At 35.3% G+C, this 19,211-nt stretch overlaps 1 protein-coding gene across 5 annotated transcripts in view; it reads right to left on the bottom strand.

Moving 5' to 3' along the window:
- The window catches only part of OSBPL9 (oxysterol binding protein-like 9), a 263,804-nt gene that overhangs the window by 52,014 nt on the left and 192,579 nt on the right, over nt 1–19,211 (bottom strand). For 4 of the 5 annotated variants that reach the window (XM_006839761.1, XM_006839758.1, XM_006839759.1 and 1 more), the window contains 4 exons: nt 5,578–5,673; nt 4,978–5,025; nt 3,944–3,973; nt 3,353–3,403 (listed from right to left, as the gene is read on the bottom strand). In XM_006839761.1, coding sequence (XP_006839824.1) covers nt 3,353–3,403; nt 3,944–3,973; nt 4,978–5,025; nt 5,578–5,673 — 225 coding nt within the window. Of the gene's footprint in view, nt 1–3,352; nt 3,404–3,943; nt 3,974–4,977; nt 5,026–5,577; nt 5,674–10,760; nt 10,830–19,211 lie in introns of all 5 variants that reach the window. The other variant, XM_006839757.1, reaches the window with a different exon arrangement.

Genomic DNA, 19,211 nt, shown 5'->3' with positions numbered 1-19,211 from the left:
ATGTTCATCACAGCATATTCTAAGTGATTAAAAACAAAGGTGGCTGAATTTTTTAAAATCATACATATAATGAAAGTACTGAGTCTTGCAGCCATTAAAAATTATGTATCAGAAAAATAAAAACAACAATTGTTGTTGTTAAATGATGTTGAGTTGGTTCCAACTCACAGCAACATTGTATAATTTCTGAGGAGTGGCTGGTTCACAGTTTGAACCACTGTCCATGCAGTTAGCAGTCCAGTGTTTATCTACAGAGTCACATCAAGACTCAGCATATAACAATAGACAGTTATTTATCAGGTACCTATTAAGCACTGAAGATACAGAAATAAAAATCTTCATGGACATCAACTAAGAAGAGAAGGACTAAGAGCTAGTGGCCAGGAGCAGTATGCTAAGTGAAAGAAGCCAGTCACCAAATACTATGTGCCCTTTGGAGATGTAATTTATTATATATGCCTGAGTGGGGTTTTTTTTTTGTGTGGGTTTTTTTTTTAAAAAAAGCTAAAGTGGATAGAGAGAAATACTTTTAACTGATGGTATATGGAGGGGACTATAATCAATGTAATGAAACAAGTTATATGAATTGTTGAATGTGAAACTGATGATGTGCCCTGTAAACTTTCACTCAATCCACAATAAAAACCTTAAAAAAAAAAAAAAAAATCTTCACGGAGATTACACTCTAGTGGAGTCCTGGTGTGGTGCTGAAGGATAAGCACTGGACTGCTAACCATAGGTCGGCAGTTCAAACTCAGCAGCTGCTCCTCAGAACTCCTACACAGGGTCCCTATGAGTGGAAACTGACTCAGGGCACTAGCAACAACAACGTAGATAAATACATATGTAAATTAGGTTAGTGATACAAGGCCATGAAGAAAAGGAAAGGGAGGGAAGCAGATTATTTTAGATAGAATGGTCAGGAAAGGCTTCCAAAGACACGACATGTGGACAGAAATTTATGTAAAATGAGCAAGTAGAAAATTCCTTCCAAGTAGACGGAAAAATAAGTACAAATCCTAAAACAAAAAAAGCATGGCCTGCATGAAAAAAACCCAGCCAATGTTACTAGAACTGTGCTAACCAATCACTATTGAGAGGGTTAGGTGAAAGAGCAAAACTGGCTCAGATAATGTAAGTTAATGATAGTTTATATTTCATTCCAAGTAGGGAACCATTCAGGGGATTTGAGCAAGCCAGTGACATGATCTGATTTACACTTAGGTTTAAAAATACACACAGTTCATATAAACCAAATTCATTGCTCCATAGGGTTTCCAAGGCTGTAAATCTTTACAGAAGCAGACTGCAACATCTTTCTCCCATGGAGCAGCTGGTGGGTTTTAACCACTGACCTTCTGGTTAGCAAGAGAGTGCTTTAACCACTGTGCTTCCAAGACTCCTTGAGTTTGGGGTACATATATAATTTGAGGGCTGCACTTGCACATAAACTTAGCAATAAAACTTCTCCCTGGAAAAACTAAAAATGCCAAAATCCATTTAACTCAAGGTCCAAGTTAGCTATTCTGAAAAACTTTGAAACATCTATTGTTGCTGTTGTTGTAGCAGACCAGTACTTATCCTATAGTTAAACTCACCTAAAATAAATAGGTAGCAGTAGATTAAATTACAGAAAGTTCTAAAAAGTAACCTTGGTAATTTCAATTAAAGCTCACTCTAAAAGCAAAACACCAAAAATGTTCTCGATAGCTAAAAGATAAGCATTCTCTACATTAATTACTCTTTTATATTCAAGGACCATTGGTGGCATGCTGGGTTAAGTGGGCTGCTAACGAAAGCCAGAGGTTAAATCTACCAGTCGCTCCTTGAGAGAAAATTGAGGCAGTCTGCTTCCATAAAGATTTACAAGGAAATCCTACAGAACAGTTCTACTCTGTCCTTTTGGGTCACTATGAGTTGGAGTGGACAGCGGCAGGTTTGGTTTCTGGTTTTATATTCAAAAGGGCTTGGTTGCCTTGATTTATAACTATCTAAAGTTCTGAATGATTTTCAAAGATTTATGCCAAACTGGCATAAATGGTGTATAAACATTTCTACTTTTTCAATTGTCTTCAGAAGGCAGTATGAATGCCCTAAAATATCTACTCACAGTGGCCATGGCCACCTAAAAGTTTTGGGGTAACTATAGGTACCACTTCACTTACGCATTTTCATAACCAAAGCCCAAAACCTTTTCATGCCTCAAACCCTATCGTCTCCATTTAAGCTTTAGAAAATATGCTGATCCACAGAAGTGGCTGAAAAAAATAAGATAATTACATGAGACATCAGGCATAGTAGTCAAGAATACACAGAAAGTCAGCCGAAGCCCTGAAGTTCTGACACTTTAAGTATAATATTGAATCTGGCCTCCAAAGAAAATGTTTATAAGCTGAATATTCTCATTATCTAGGCACAAATGGATTGCCTTATGCTATTATATCATTAGTGATACTAGGTAAATGTATCTTATTATTGGGCAGACAAATACATGCAATTAAGTAGAGTGAGCCAGTAATTAAGTACATACAAACAGAATTTCCAAACTTGGATGCTGAGCTATCCACCCACCCTTCCAGCCACTAACTAGAAATACAGGAGAACAATCAGAAAGAGATAATGAAAAATAAAATTCAATTCTTAATCTTAAACAATAACACCCTTGTTTCTTAACACTTCAGGCAATAAATTATGTATTTACTTTGAATAACCAAAATACCTCAGAAAAGCTGACAATACTCATAAATTTCTTAACCGACAGTAGTTTGAAATGTATTTTATTTCTTAAATAAGAATAGCTATAAAAGTAATAGTGCATTAATGTAGTTCAGTACCAGGAAAAAACAGTTTACAAAGAAAAAATTTTAAAACATTTCTATGACAGAGCTTCAAAGAGTTTGTGAAAAAAATTTCATTATCTTTTCATTTCATTTTTCCAAGAACGTTTTTAAGTCCTCTAGGAATATACTATTTCATTCTGGGTAACAGAAAGAACTCTACCAAAACTTAATACCCTTATTTTCTATGAGAAAGGTTTTCTTGTAAGAGGTTTTATAATATATATCTTTTTCAAGTGGTATTGTTAAAAGAAAAAACAGAATGAAACGTTGAACATATGTATGTTCACCTCTTTTCTATCAACCACCATAAATCAGGTTCTCAAAAACAGGCATGCGTATGTAAGGTTAACAGCCAAATGTAAAACTTGTTCCAATAGTACCAGGAACCCCACAGTATAGATTTTTAGGGAAAGGTAATATATTTCAGAACCAAGTTTTTTTGGCTTTTAAAGATAATACACCATCAAAACTTTAAAATCCATTACATGAAGTCAAAAGTAAAATGTACTTACTTTAGCAATCTGCAGCAATACAATGCAGTGTTTAATTGATTCTACCATGCTCTACAAAAACAAAACACTGATTTTAGAGTTCTGTCCCCAATAAAATGGTCACATGATGTTAAAGCATAAAATATAAAAGTCAGTTCAAATGTACAGGTTTAAGTTTATTTTACACAAGAAATATTCAATGACAAATGACAACTGTCATTCACTAGTAATTCCATGAATTGCTATGGAATGCCAGAAAATTGTTAATTTACACTATGTAACATCAAAATGTTTTCCAAAACCTCAAACAGAAAGGGTCATGAGTCTGACTGATTCCAAATTCTTAGATCAATAGCAGCAACCCTGATATAAACATATGATAAGTTTACTTAAGACCTGTAAAGAAAATGTTTACAGACCTGACATACTATTTTGCTTGTTTGAAAATATTTTTATCAAATTGGAAAATAACATAATTCTTAAATACCCTAGTAAAACTACAATAAAATTAAGCCTTTAGTTACTCTTGCTAACAGCAGCAGCTTAAAATAGAAACAACATTCTAAAGTACTGCCTAATGAAAAGCCAGAGTCTATTAAACACAAAACTTACATTTGTTGTCTCTTTGAGAGTTTCAATTTTCTGTAAGAAATAATGCGTTTAAGCAGAAATAAACAGAAGCATGAAAAAGTATCTTCATTTTTATTTTTTTTAAACTGGTTAGTCATTTAAAGAATTTTACCAAAATACATTCAATACTGTATGTAATTATAAGTAAATTGGAAAGAGAGATACATTGAGTTAATTTTAGTTTATTTTAAATCAAACACTTACATAAAAATCCCAGACATTTTATGGATTAAATCTTCTTTAACAAAATTCATGTGTTTAAGAATGAAAAAAGAACAAATTATACAAACAATAGATTAAAAATAATTCGGTAAGAATAAAAAAAAAATTCTGATTCTTTATCTAAGACAAAGTTTATCTTTTCTATAGACTTCACTATGTGATTTTTAAATGCTTGTATCTTAGCATCTCAGCTAAGTTAATTTGAGATGACAAGGGGATAAATTCTAAAACTAAGACTTGAAGATTAGTTGAATATGAGGTATCGCTATTACCAAGCATAAAAGACAAATGTAAACTTTCAAGAGAAAAGAAAAAAAACAAATGGTATTACATTTGTCAAAGAGAAAGAAATATGTTGCTTTTAACATTATTTCAACTACATGCCAGCTATTAAAAATCCAACTGGAGTAAGGGAAGAGGGGGCTATAATTACAGCAGTGTTCATTTTTGTTTCTTCAGCTGTTATTTCTCTGTTTAACACGAAAACTCTTGACACTTAGTTTAATAGAATCTGAATATTAGTAAACAGGTAATAAAATAACTTTCTACCTTTACCATATGCTATCTGAAAAGGAAAGAACTGGATCCTGAAATTTGGTACTTAAAATTACAAAGAGTATATTAGAATTTTATACATTATCCTTTGGAAACCGTAACAGAAAACTTTCCTTAAGGACATCCATATGGCAATACTATCATAACAGTTCAGCCAAACAGATAGCCTGCTGCCATTTCTGCAAAAAACTCTTGGATTTAAAAATTAAACAGTCAAAGTCATGGTTATAAGAAGTTACCTTTCTCTGTTCATCATCTTTGCAGTTTTGAAGCTTGTCATCAAAAAGCTAAAGAATTAAAAAAAAAAAAACAACTGTAATATTGAGCCAACTTTACTACGTGTACACATTTACTAAACAAAGAAAAGCAAACTTTAGTTATTAAACCCATATCTTCCAAGCATGAATTCTATGTATTTTCAAAATATAAGGTATTATTATAATATCATTATTATTATTATTATTATAATACCTTATATTTTGAAAATACATAGAATTCATGCTTGGAAGATATGGGTTTAATAACTAAAGTTTGCTTTTCTTTGTTTATTATAATATCAAAGGAGCTCTGGTAGCGTAGTGGTTACGAATCGGGCTGCGAACCGGAAGGTCAGCAGTTCGAAACTACCAGCCGCTCCGCGGGAGAAAGATGAGGCAATCTGCTCCTGTAAAGATTTACAGCCTCGGAAACCCTATTCAGGGTCGCTATGGGTCGAAACCGACTCGACGGCACTTAACAACAACATTATAATATCAAGCAACCATTTTTATTCAGAATCAAGCTCAGCAACATTCTTTACTACTTTGTATCAATCCAGTATACAAGCTAATCTACTATACCTTTAATTGTTCTATCAAGATTTGTAGATAAGCATCAGCTTCTGTAAGTTTCTTATCAAAGTCCTGGACACTAGGAACAAATCCTGAATCCAAACCCTAGAAAGAGAAAAAAATTTGCAATAAATCTAGCAGTATCCTATCAACACTTAATAGTCTACAATATACCTTTTACATGAGACATTTCAATTTGCACAATGAAAAGATAATACTTGCATATAAATGACAGGTCTATTTATCTAAATTCTCCCAAGAATCTCCCTCATCATAGTCTAGCACTACCTCCCTTCTCATAAATTTCACGTGTTGCTGCTCAAATTAAGATTTACCCTGTTCTTCAGAATAACTGTCTTCTTTCCTAATAGCTCTATAAATGCTGCCAATCACCTTCAGAGCAACAGAAATTTAGCTAAAAGAATATACACAGAAACCTGGAGTACATCTTTGCACTATTTGCTCTATTGTTTAATTTGTTCCTACTGTCCCTTAATCTTCATTTCATAGTCTAACTATTCAGTCCGTCTATTCCCTAACTTACCCCATTGTTCTGAAGTTTTCCTCCCTTCTCCCCTATTAGGGAAAGAAAAAAGAGAGAGAGAGAGAGAAGCGGGAGAGGGGTGGGGGGTTGGTACATGCATTTTTCCCTCTTCTATGAAAATGCCCCCTCCAGGTGAAAGTAACAACCCTTCTCCTATCACCATATCCCCACTTGTCCTCACCCTTGGCATGAACACTACACTCTGGACATGGTGTAAATAAATGTTCTAATTTAGAGTGCCCACTTATTTCCCAAGTCCAGCATTTGCATATCCTACTTTTTTGTACATTAAAAAATTTTAAGCTTCAAGAACACAGGATTCTTAGAATTTAACTTTGCTCAAAAGAAACCTTAGAGTTCTTAATTATCTCTGACTCAAAAGCACATACCTTGGGTGTAAAAACACAAAATATCTGGAGAACAGAAAAAGACTACCAACTTGCCATATTTACATTTTCAACTGTCATGCAGTTAGGCCAGGGGATTAAGGATCAGGAACCATCAATGTCAAAATCCCAATTCAACTACAAGTGTCTATACTAAATGGGTGAAATATAGCAGTTCAACATTACCCACCTCAAGCTTGACCATCATTAGCCATATCTCTGCTTTCATATCTTGGCCAAAGTAGTCCAATTCAATTGCATATTCTCCATTTAAGTAAATTGCAGCCAAATTTAATTTCATATTATACCTACATCTCATCTTTGCAGACTTTTGCACACTTACCATTTTAAAAACATATATTATCTCAAAACATCAAATTGAGATGGCATGGTATTACAAAAACAAGGATGGGTTGGCAAAAGTAATCACTAATTCCAGCTCAGCCACTAACAAGCTGGATGAACATGAACAAAATACAGAAAAGCTCTGTAAACTTGTTTTCTTACCTGCTAAAATATTGGTGTTCTCCTTCTACTATTATTAGTACTGCAACTGCTACACTGTTAGAAAATACTACCACCAACACTAGCAATTACTACTATTATTATTGTTACTTTTCCCAAAAATTTCGATTCTCAATCAAAACACTAAAAACCTAATTAAGGTTCCATTAATATCATGAGGAAAATCAACTTATAATTTTTTCCCCTCAAAGGTGATAGAGAAATATCTGCCTAGGGCATTTTGTTAGTTGGTTCTTTTACATACATGTAAAGAAACTGACTGAAATAATATTGAAAGTCATTCTTAATGAGATGCCATGTATAAAAACAAAGTTAAACAAAAATCATAGTAAACAATGTATGCAAAAGTTCAGATACATTTTTAAAATTATGAATAAAAATCTTTATTTTTTTTTAAAAGGTAACCCAAAGAGCTTCCTTTTAGAAACATCCGATATGTGGAGTATGACGATACAAATATATAAACAAGATAAAAACATCACATTTCCAAGAACTGATAGTATTGTACTATAGATAGGAAGGAGGAAGCAATTTCTTTCCATGCTACTGTACTACAGAAAAATTAGAAGGACGGCTTGGGCTTGGTTGATTCGTTTTGTTTTATTATATAAAACAATTGTAAAAATTTTAACTATCAAGTTAATATCAACAAAATTAACAATATCAAAAAAAATAATTGCGAAATATGAACAGGTCAATGACATATTCATATATGAATAAAAGGTAAAGTATCTAAATCAGGGGGGAAAGTGATCATTTTTGATTGCTGAATCACATGAACCTATCATGGCTCTTTTCTCAGATCTTCATATCTAGTCTTCCACAACATTCCTCACACTTAAACTTCACACTTCACATCATCCAAATCAAAGTTCTCACCAATCCATCTTTCTCTAGGTAATATATTCAGGGAGTTTTTAAATGATAGTTATCAGCTTAAAATCCCAGCAATGGCCTAATGTCTTACACAGTAATCCACAAATCTTTGGTGTACTTAAAAGAAAATAGACATATATAGTTGCCCCAATTGCAATCAACTATATTTGTTGTTGTTAAGTGCCATCGAGTCAGTTCCAACTCACAGTGACCCCATACAGGATTTCCAAGGAACAGTTGGTAAATTTGAACTGCTGACCTTGTGGTTCATAGGCCAGTGCTTATCCTACAGCATCACACCAGGAGTCAACTTTATTGCACATACAAATTTGTCAGTAACAGGGGTAAGCAGTCAATAATAATTAAACAATTTTCTCAACTAAAAATGATTCACGAGGAGAAAGTACCACAATGTTCTGTATACTGTGACTTACAATACAAGGAATCCAAGTCACCTAGCCCAAATTACAACTCATAGAAGTTACTACTTACTATTATATCTTTGAAAATCATCTAGTCTTTGCTTCAATATCTCAAGATATGAGAAACTCATCAACTCCTAATGCAGACTATATTAAAAAATTACCATAAAGCTGTTAACGGCTCCTTTCTATTTCACATTTAAAATACAACAACAACATTTAGTCATATGAGTCATTTGTAATGAATCTGTATTTTTAAACAGATAATTAAAAAATAAGAGGTTACGAATCGGGCTGCAAACCTTAAGGTCAGCAGTTTGAAACTACCAGCCGCTCCGCGGGAGAAAGATGAGTCTTTCTACTCCCGTAAGGATTTACACCTTCGGAAACCCTGTACAGGGTCGCTATGGGTCGGAACCGACTTGACGGCACTTAACAACAACAACAACAACCATGTTAAGAGTGGTCTTTGAAAAGAACTGAAGAACAAAGCAGGCTCTTTATGATAAGCTGACTTCATACTTCTGATAATGGCATCTTCACTAGCACTTGAGAACAAGTAGGTGAGGAGTCAAGTAGATACACATTTTAACACTCTTTACTTCCTCTTTCTAACATTTATCATATTTTGTCACAAGTATTTAACTTACTGACTTCTCTCAAGGATTAAAAACTCTGTGTGGGCATGAACTGTGCACTGGTCATTATACCTCCAGGGCTAGCTCAGTGCTGGATGAATACATGTGGCATGGGAGGAAGTTTATGTAGTAATTGCTGGTACTGTACCAGTGCTCCCATCACTTCTCCCTATGTGTCTTGTCTTTCTATCCTGAATTCCATCCCTTTCTCAACTACTCCTTTACTTTCTCATGTCTGTTTTTCCTTTTCTTTCGTCCATGTCCTTCAGTAGTAACTGCAGAGATTGTTGTTATTTTTCAATCAGGGCCAAAAAGGTTGCTGCTCCCTAATTTACTGCATTGATGGGGCATAGTTCTTAAATTTGATGATTTCTGTGTGAATTTATTTAAAGCACAAATTAAACTCAACTATTATAGAGAAATAAAGACAAAATGGTCTGTGATATAGCAAATTAAATGGGAAGAAACTCAACAGAAATTAAAATGCAATTTAGCCATAAAATTAGATATCTATGCAAAGAAAAAAGACCACCTATGTGGCACATATGCTAAAAACAAGTCTCTAGTTTTCAAGAATTCTTTGCTAAAAGCTAAAGCAGAAAAAAAGTTGAAAAGTATAACAGATGATTCTATAATAGCCATGTGTATATATAGACACATCTGGCCCATTTTAAGGGGAATTTCTGAATACCAGACTGACAGAAAAATATCAAACTGCTTCAAAACCGTATGAGGGGGCTTCAAAAAGTTCGTGGACAAATTCCATTATCTTCTAATTCCATTTTGCCACAAACTTCTTAAAGCTCCCTTGTATATCATCTTTCTAATTCTTACATTGAGTAGCAGTGCTTCTCTCTTCTCAGAAGACATTTCAAAGCTAGCAAATGTCAGTAAAATTAAATTTCTAGCAATGACATTAGATAGGAAGACGTTAAACACTATTTAAATTTTATACATACATGTAACAAAATGTCTCATTTCTCCTCTCCCCCATTAAAAAGAAAACTGCAAATAAAGTTCTTAAAACTGTCTGAAGTACATTTGACTTTTAGTTACTTTAGAGAGACACAGAGAGCAATTTTTGAGGCAGTAAGAGCTTTTAAAGTAATTCCTGCTAGAGGAAGAGCAATGAGTAGTAGAGGTATAGGTGGTCAAAAGGGGGTTGATGTCTTCTTAAGGTCAGAATTGGGAAATTAAGAAATGTATGAGTAAACATAAAGACGTGAAGAGAATAATGTAGAATGGAAAAGGCTATGGATAAATAATATAACATTGTCAAAATTTTTTTAAATAAATAGTTACATATCAAATTTTATTACACAGTGAAAACTTAAACTCTAAGTAGCCTATATGCGCCATGGGTTTCTTTCCCCTCATACAGAACAAAATAGTGTGTCATGAGAATATGCTGCAAAAAGAAAATATATTTAAAACAAATGATTTCATGTTAGTCTCATAGATAGGTTCATAATAGTAAGAAAATAGGGTAAATTATCAGTAGTAGAACCGTAGAAGAGAAAAACAGCTTAAAATTTCAACAAAAGAAAAACAACAAAGTAAACCTCCTAATGAAAAATAAATGGCATTAATCTAATAAAACACGATGATCAAAAGAAAAAAATCTGCAAAACACATATGCAATAACTAAAGTAATGAAAACTTTACAGAAGTCATTTTGATTAAATATGGATGTATTTGGAAAGTTTATGTTCACAATTAGCAATTTGAGATGACATGCATCACAGATAAGCTTTCATCCAATGATAGAAGGAGAGTGAATACTTACAATTGAATCACTTACAATTATTTTTGAAAATTCAAGAACTGGAGAGATACCAGAAGACTGGAAAAAAGCAAGTGTGGTACTGATCTTCCATAAAAGTAAGGAAAAGAGAGAATAGAGAGTTACCATGCTGCGAGTCTGACATTAATAATTATGTAAAGGAATAATTAAGAGGGGAAAAAACCTGTAACTATACAGAGGAAAAGTAAGTACATGAGCAGCAAGTTTTAAAAAAGAAAACAAAGAACTATGCCCCAAAACGTAATCGTCTTTTAGTTCCTTAAATTTAAGTTACCAAATTTTAAAGAAATGACACCATTTTCTCTCCCTACCAAATGACTTAAAGTTGGGTTAATGGTGAAAGAGTGTATTAAAGAAACCTGAAATAATAGAACCATGGCAGTATATGAGATTTATGAATCTGTGATTCTCCTGCTCTTCCTTTAGAGACTGTGAAAATTTTGGAAATATTTTGCAATCCCTTAAGGAAGAACAGGATTCAGCAGTAGAGAAAAGTTGCGAGGGTTAAGAATTTCTATCAATTTTTAATCTTAAAAATGAATAAACTGAAGTAAAAATTATCAATTAAAAGATGTTCAAAAAATTGGCCTACTATTAAACCTTTTCCTCCACTACATCTTCAGAAAGATATTTTACATCTAAATCAATGTTTTAATAAATCTAAGGCAAAAACTAGGTTTTCTTTTATCAACACAGTACCCACTGCCATTGAGTCGATTCTGATTCACAACAACCCTATATAGGGTTTCTGAGACTGTAAATCTTTATAGACGCAGATAGCTAACTACAAGGTCAGCAGTTTAAGTCTACCAGTCACTTCGCAGAAGATGAAGCTTTCTGCTCCTATAAAGATTTATAGCCTCAGAAGCACTACACACAGTTGCTATGAGTCAGAATCGACTCAAAAAGCATACAACCACCACCATCACCAAAGTACCACAACAGTATGCACTGTTATAACTCGGAACCGTAGATAACCATGATTTATCACTCTATCTCCAGGCCCGGCACAGTACCTAACATATAATAGGCAGTTATGAGTATTTGACTTATTAACAAATAAATAAATAGTTGACACTACAGGGTCGCTATGGGTCGGAATCAACTTAATGGTGCTTAACAACTACAAACCACATGCAATCTTAATGGAGATGTACAGTAAAGAAAATGAGGTAAGCTTGTTAAATTGCATTTGTTGTTTTCTTAAGTGCCATCAAGTTGTTTCCCACTCATAGCGACCTTGTACAGGGTCTCCAAGGTTGATGAGTTTGAACTGCCAACATTTAGGTTCAAACTGACCTTGCAGTCCAGCACATTAACCCTAGCATCCCTTTAAAAAAGGAAAACATATAGCAAATTAATGAACTCTGAAGAAGAAAATAGTAATCTAAAAAGTCAGTAACAATAAGTCAAAGAAATGGTGAAATAATGTTTGAAAATCAGATCAGAAAGAAAATTCCAATATGAGATATTTCAGAAATATTGAATATTATACCCAAACCACAAAAGGTTAACCATACTTGATTGTTACCTTGGTATCAAAGACTCAAACTATATAAAGAAAGCTTCTTCACTTCCCTCATTAAATATATACATATATAGACACACACACACATGATCTTTGTATATTAATTTCTTAAAAGAGAAAAGAATTGCTTTTATCTTTAAATCAACAAAGAAAATAATTTATACAGATTACATTCCAATTTTTAAAAGAAATATCACAAAACAATTATGAGCTGCTCACATGTATTTGTGAAAGAAATTTGCTGCTTTGCCAAAAAGGCATCAGGTACGGACAACAGTACCAAAATTTATGAATTTCAATCACAGCCTTTAGCATAACTGTTTTATTCTTCATCTGATATGGGTACTCGTATGCAATCCTTTGATTTATAAAACAAAACACTGTCATTGCTTCCATACAGTGACTTGGTTACTCAAACAACTACACAATAAAGGTTTCTGATTTGTACCATTTATCCCTATTTAAATGTTTTGATAGCTTGTCTTTTGAAGATTCCCAATGTATTCAGTCAAATCATATAAAAAGTTATTATCAAAAGTAAAAGCAGTAATGATTATGGATGGTGGTTGCACACATGATCAATATAATTAACGTCACTAAATTGTAAGCCTGAAAAATCTAGAACTGGCAAACGTGTTATATACAGTTTTATAACAATTAAAAATGAAAACAAAATTTTGATATCCTGGTTTTCCCTGGGACAGAGGTTTGTGCCCATCATCATAACAAAATTATTACAAGCTGCCTCCTTCAGTATCAAAAGTATCCCAGTTGGACAATAAATTATATAATTACTCTCTATACAATGTAACTAGGATTCTGAGGATTCAAATGTCATGAAACGCATGTAAAATTGCCTAAGGTTTCAAATGCAGCAATTGACTTTCAAAATAACAAAATTTAAAGTGAAGCATGAGTTTACAGGCTCTGAATTCAGAAACGAAAATACTAAAATAAAGCAGATACGAGAATTCAAGTCAATTAACATTATTCAGTGCTTACCTTATGCAAGATAAGTAGAAACATAAAATTGTTTTATTCATACACACATTGTGAAATAAAACACTTATAAAAATTTTAACACCATGGAAAGTGGGACTGAGAAAGGGGGAATCTGAGACAAGGATTCTTACTATTTTACTTTATCCATTAATGGTGTTTGTCTTTTTATACATATATAGTTATTTTACAATTTAAATTTAAAAGCTTCATGTCAAAAATGTCCCGAAACTGTGTTTTAGCAAGCAAAGTCAGCAACATTATTTTTTGAAAATTTTCTATGAAATCCAAAACTGTCTTAAGAGTATATTTGCCAATAGTGAACATGCTTAAGATATTTCCTAAGCAAAAAAAAAAAGAAATTTATAACAACATTTAAAAGCAAAGCATATAGAAGAACAAACAAGATGGCAGAACGGGTAGCAGTGCAATGAGGAGCTCTGTCAGCAAAAACACAGAATATTGAACCAAGCAGGCTCAGGGGATGGTGCCAGAACTCTGAACCACATGAAATGGAATATTCAGAAAGTTGGCAGGCTTACAGCCAGTGCAATATTAGCAGAAACAAGAAATCCAGTGCTTTCTAATCCAAGGCGTTCAGCTGCTCCCTGAATGGCCAACTTGGGCAACACTTAACTGGGTAAGGATCAGAGCAGCCACAGACTCCTGACAGAATTGTGGAGATAAAGGTGTAGATGTTCTTTTTGTTTGTTTGTTCATTGGTCTCTCGCTGTCTGGTCACCTCCATTCTGGTGACTAGAAGAGGTTCCTGAGTGAGTGGACACCCCACCGCCACTCCCAGAGGGGTCTATAACCCATGCACATAGATCTCCTCAAAATTTAAAGGGACAGTTCCCATTTGAAAACAAGCGGCATTACAAAACAGCCACAGATGGCCCTGAACTATTTATCATTAGGGAAAGGGTCTGAACGTGGATTGTGAAGCAGGACAAGCAGCCTTAAAATGAAACAGGCCGAAAATTAAATCCTGAGTTATGTCATAACAACCAACAGTGGCATCTTGAAATTTCTCAGGAAGAAGAGTGAAAAGGGAAGCCTATCTCCTGATCACATCTACTTGGAGGCAATCAGAAAGCATAAAAAAACAAAATACACACCCATCTAAGTATTAAGGCCACAGATAACTCCTGAATATTCTCAAAAAACAGAAGCAGATGACCATATCAGCACATGTCCAGAAATGAGATAAAGTGACTGACACAAATGAGCTGGAGTTAGACCTTCACTCCATACTGGAAGGAGGGCAGGCTTTGGAATTGCCTGAGAAGGAATTCAGAAAAAAATATATAAATGTATCAAAACACTATATAATGGAATTGAGGAACATAAGAAAGAAGTCAGGAAAGCACTAGAGGAACAATCAAATAAGATAGATACAGCATTGGAAACTATTCAAAACCTACAGAAAGAGGGCCAAACGATTAATAACAGAGTAACAGAAATAGACAATACACTGAAAGGGCAAAGGAGTAGAACTGAAGAGAGATAGAAACCAGAACTAGTGAGCTTTAAGATAAATCTCTCAATACTACTAATGTAGAAGAACAAGCACAAAAAAGGATAAATAAATCTGAAGAAGGCCTAAGATTCCTGTTGGACAACATGAAGAGGAATAACATAAGGATTACTGGCATTCCAGAACAGGAAGGATCACACAAGTCCACAAAGGAGATAGTTGAACAGCTTCTGGAAGAAAATTTCCCTAACATCCTGAAAAGTGAAAAGATAAGCATTCAAGAAGCTCAATGAACCCCAGGAAGGATAGACTACAAAAGAAAATCACCAAGACATATCCTAAACAAGCTTTCCGAAATCAAAGATAAGGAGAGAATCCTGAAGCAGTTAGGGATAAGAGAAGTGTAACACACAAAGGCAAGCAAATCAGATAAGTTCGGATTTCTCAACAGGAACTATGCAGGCAAGAAGGCAATGGGAGGCATATATAAAACCCTGAAAGAAACACTGCCACCCAAGAATCCTCTACCCAGCAAAGCTGTAAAATTAAATACGATGGTGTAATCAAAACATTCCAGGATAAACAGAAGCTAAGGCATTTTGCCAAAGCAAACCCTGTGATACAAAACATTCTAAAGGGAGTACGGTGGACTGAAAACCAACAAGAACAGACAACAACCAGAGAATGATATACATGGCAGCATCACCCGGAACTCAATCGACACATCAAGAACAGAATAAAACTATAAGAACAAATTCACAAGATCTGGGAGTTTAGTCTATGATCAAAACAATTACAATCTGAAAGAAGGTAAACACAGAGGAACAGAGCTCCATGTGGTGAGAAGATCAGGTAGATTACAGGATAAAATAGACTGCATTAAATAGAGGGAAAAGTTAATGGAATATAAGGTAACCACAATGGTGGGGTTGGGGCGGGGTGGTTTAGGGGGAGGTGGAGGGAGGTGATGGTAGAGTACAGGGTAAGGGCAGACACATCATAGTGAAGGTGTTGGGAAGGGCAATACAAGAAGGGGGAGGAGGTGGAAGAACAAGGTATATAGGGGAGCACTGTGACAGGTCTGCATGGACTAAGTAGGACAGAGGTAAATAGTGATGCATGCTCAAGCTTGGAACACTGGGTTCTGTGATACAGGGATCTAGGCATAGTTTGAAGAGGGAAAATCATACTAAGATGCTAGACTGTCTTATGAATATTGGTTTCCCTTGCCTGCTATTGTAAAATAGACATCTTGAGTGGGATAGAATGGAATGTTGGGAAACATGATTACATAAAACATGTAAGCCCATCTTCAGCCTATAGCTGACTGGAATCCCTAAATGGGGTTCTAGAACTTACCCAGTGAAATAGGCCTTTTGCAGAGCCTCTGCAGAGCACAGGACCTTAGGTGGAATCCTGAGCCCCATTCAGAACCTTCTGAGATGGGACATTCCCACTAGAAATGACAAGCAGACCAGCATGGAATAGCTAGAGTGACAGAAGATACATCTTTCAAGAAAGATCATCAGGAAAAACCCAAAACAAAAATGTCAGTATGACTGGCTACTACAAGAATAAGCAAGCTATTCGCCGGGAAGCCATTAAGGGGAGCTATCAAGTTCCTTCAGGACAAACCCCCTCTAAGACTGAAACTCAAAGAAAACATATGAGCAGGCATGCAGGCTTGCTGACGACCACATTGATCTACTGGTGAGTGGAAGAGGGGGAAAGGCAGAAATGAAGAAATGGGCTGAGTTCAACCATGGTCCATTGACTCCTGTTGTCCTGGAGATTAGAGAGAGAAGAGGAAAGGCTGGTTGGTCCAAAGTGTACTGAAACCGGAGGACACCTGAGCCCATGCATGGACAAGGACATAGCCACAGAGGGCTAGATTTGAGAGTGAAGCATCCAGCATATATGAAGTGAGGGGAGATGTACAAGAATACCCAAACTTGCAGATGGCTAGAGTACCCATTTGACCTAGCCTCGATGGCTCAATAATCAGAACTCGACTAGAGGAAGATATTTTTTAAGAAATAATTTTTTTTTGGATAAAGGAAACAAGGGGAAATTGCTACAATTTGATGAACCTGACCTACACTCATGGAGGTAGTAACTCTATAAATACCAACAGAGAGGAAAGGAGTCTTCACATCAAGTATCAATGCTATTCCCTCTGTACACAGGGTAGATAAGGACGGGCAACTTAGACATTGGCTACCTAAAATGAGGGGGTGATAAAGGCATGAAGTGACTGGCTTACAAGGTTTCAAGAGGGAGTTTTGTTTGAATGATGGGTTAAGAAAGAGACCTCACTGAATAGTTTTCATCTTGTCTAGATGGGTCTGGTGAAAAGAGATGAGGATAAGATTCTTATGATTCAATAGTAATTATCATGAGTAATTGCGACTGTCACAACTGTAAGGTATTAGTTTTGTAACAAAAATAGGGGAGCAGTTAATCTTACAGTCCAGAAACAAAGGACCCTAGGACCATCAAGGGAGAAGAGCACAAGCGGAATGCAGGACCTAATCTAGAGAAGCAGTGACACCAGAGATGGAGGTGCAGCGATGGGGATATAGAGAGGGGGAGCAGCTGAGATTCATGGGAAGAGAGAGACTACGAGATAATGGCCAGGAGGCAGACTTGCAGAAGGTGCCCTTTGGTGGTGTAAATTATTATATATGCCTGAGTGTTTAAAAAACAAAAAGCTAAAGTGAATACAGAGAAATACTGTTAACTGATGGTACATTGAGGGGATTGTAATCATTCTGATGAAACAAGTTGTATCATTTGTTGAATGTAAAAACTGATGATCTGCCCTATACACTTGCACTCAATCCACAATAAAAACCTAAGGGGAGAAAAAAAGAATGACCAAAAAGAAAGCAAAGCATAGTAATAGAAACACACTTAATACTTAGCAATCGACACTCTACTAGAATAAATGAAATGCTAAGAAAAATGGCCAGTACAACAAAGTTGAATACCTAAGGGTTTTTTCCACATCCTTCTGCCAGGAACATGATCATGACTCAACATTCAAAAAAGCAAACTCATAAAGAACAAAAACACCTGATATATCACAACACCTAACAAAGCACTTTTGACTATGAGGTGCTGGCAATCACCCAAAACTTTTTTTCTGAGACACTCCAGAGTTATGGCTGCTGCTGATAACCTTTCTCAAGAGTCACAGACTAAGCCATCCCAGCATCTAAATAAATGAAATGACTTACTATTATGAGATGAAGAAATTACATTCAAATTACAATTACTGCTCACCATTCAGTTTGACCACATCTTAGAAAGCAAAAAGTCTCAGTTTTTAAGGATCCACCAGAAACAAAGTTTACCTACATTTCCTGTAAATTTACTATATTAGGACAATTCTTAGACTGAGTATTCAGGGGTATAAGTTTTTTAAATAACTGCAGAATTCTCATACAACTTTCATAATACTTGTTTAAATTTTGAATATGAAAAATTTCAAAAACAAAACCCTGGACAGGGTCACTATGAGTTGGAACTGGCTCCACGGCACATAACCATCCCCACCACCAGCACCAGCACCACCACGACTATGAGATCCAAAGGAGGAAGTTATATGGATGAGAAAAGTTTCACAGAGGTTACATTTGAGAGTACAGAATTTGGACAGACTTGGAGAAAGCACTGCAGTACTGGGTCCTAGTAGGAAACAGGAAAACTATATAGGACGCTTAAGCTTTCTTCTTTAATAAGGTGACTATAAGACATGAGGAGTCCGGGTATGGTGCTGTGGATTAATGAACTTGAATGTAAAGTCAGTCTGAAGCTCGCAAGGTCAGCAGCCGGCTCCTTGAAAACCCTACAGTCACTGTGGGTCAAAACTGACCTGATAGCACTTAACAACACAACAACAAGACATGAGAGCAATGTTATGGGAACTAACAAGGGATGCTAATGTACACAGGAATTAAGAAAAGCAGGAAGTCTATACTACTCCAAACCTGAAGCAAAAAGGAAAGAAACAGTTCCAAATTCTGTTCAAGAAAAAGCAGCAGCTACCCAATGGGCATGAACACAAGGAAAGAATGGGTGGCATAAATACCCCAAAAGTTCTGTCTCTTCACTTCTATCATCCACTGATGCTTTCCAAAGGCTAAATCCAACCAGAAGCCAGAGGACAAAGGAACACATGTGGCTCAGACTGTGGAGGTCTACCTCATGGCACACAAAGCAGATAAAGAGAACCAAAAGGTAGGAAAATGGAGAACAAACAAAAAATGGTACATTTCCACAAGAACACCCACACTTGCAGATGGTACCCACTTGACCTGGCTTTGATTACTGGATGATCAGAGCTCAACCAGGAGAAGAAAGAAGAGGAAAAAAAGAGTAATCTGATACAATTTGATGAACTTGACCTACACCTATGGATGCAGTAACTCAAAAGAGGGAA

Source organism: Chrysochloris asiatica, unplaced genomic scaffold (assembly GCF_000296735.1).
Source record: "Chrysochloris asiatica unplaced genomic scaffold, ChrAsi1.0 scaffold00026, whole genome shotgun sequence".
Classification (NCBI taxonomy): domain Eukaryota; kingdom Metazoa; phylum Chordata; class Mammalia; order Afrosoricida; family Chrysochloridae; genus Chrysochloris; species Chrysochloris asiatica.
Note: the sequence above shows the minus strand (reverse complement) of the source record. Positions and strands in the feature narration are given on the sequence as shown.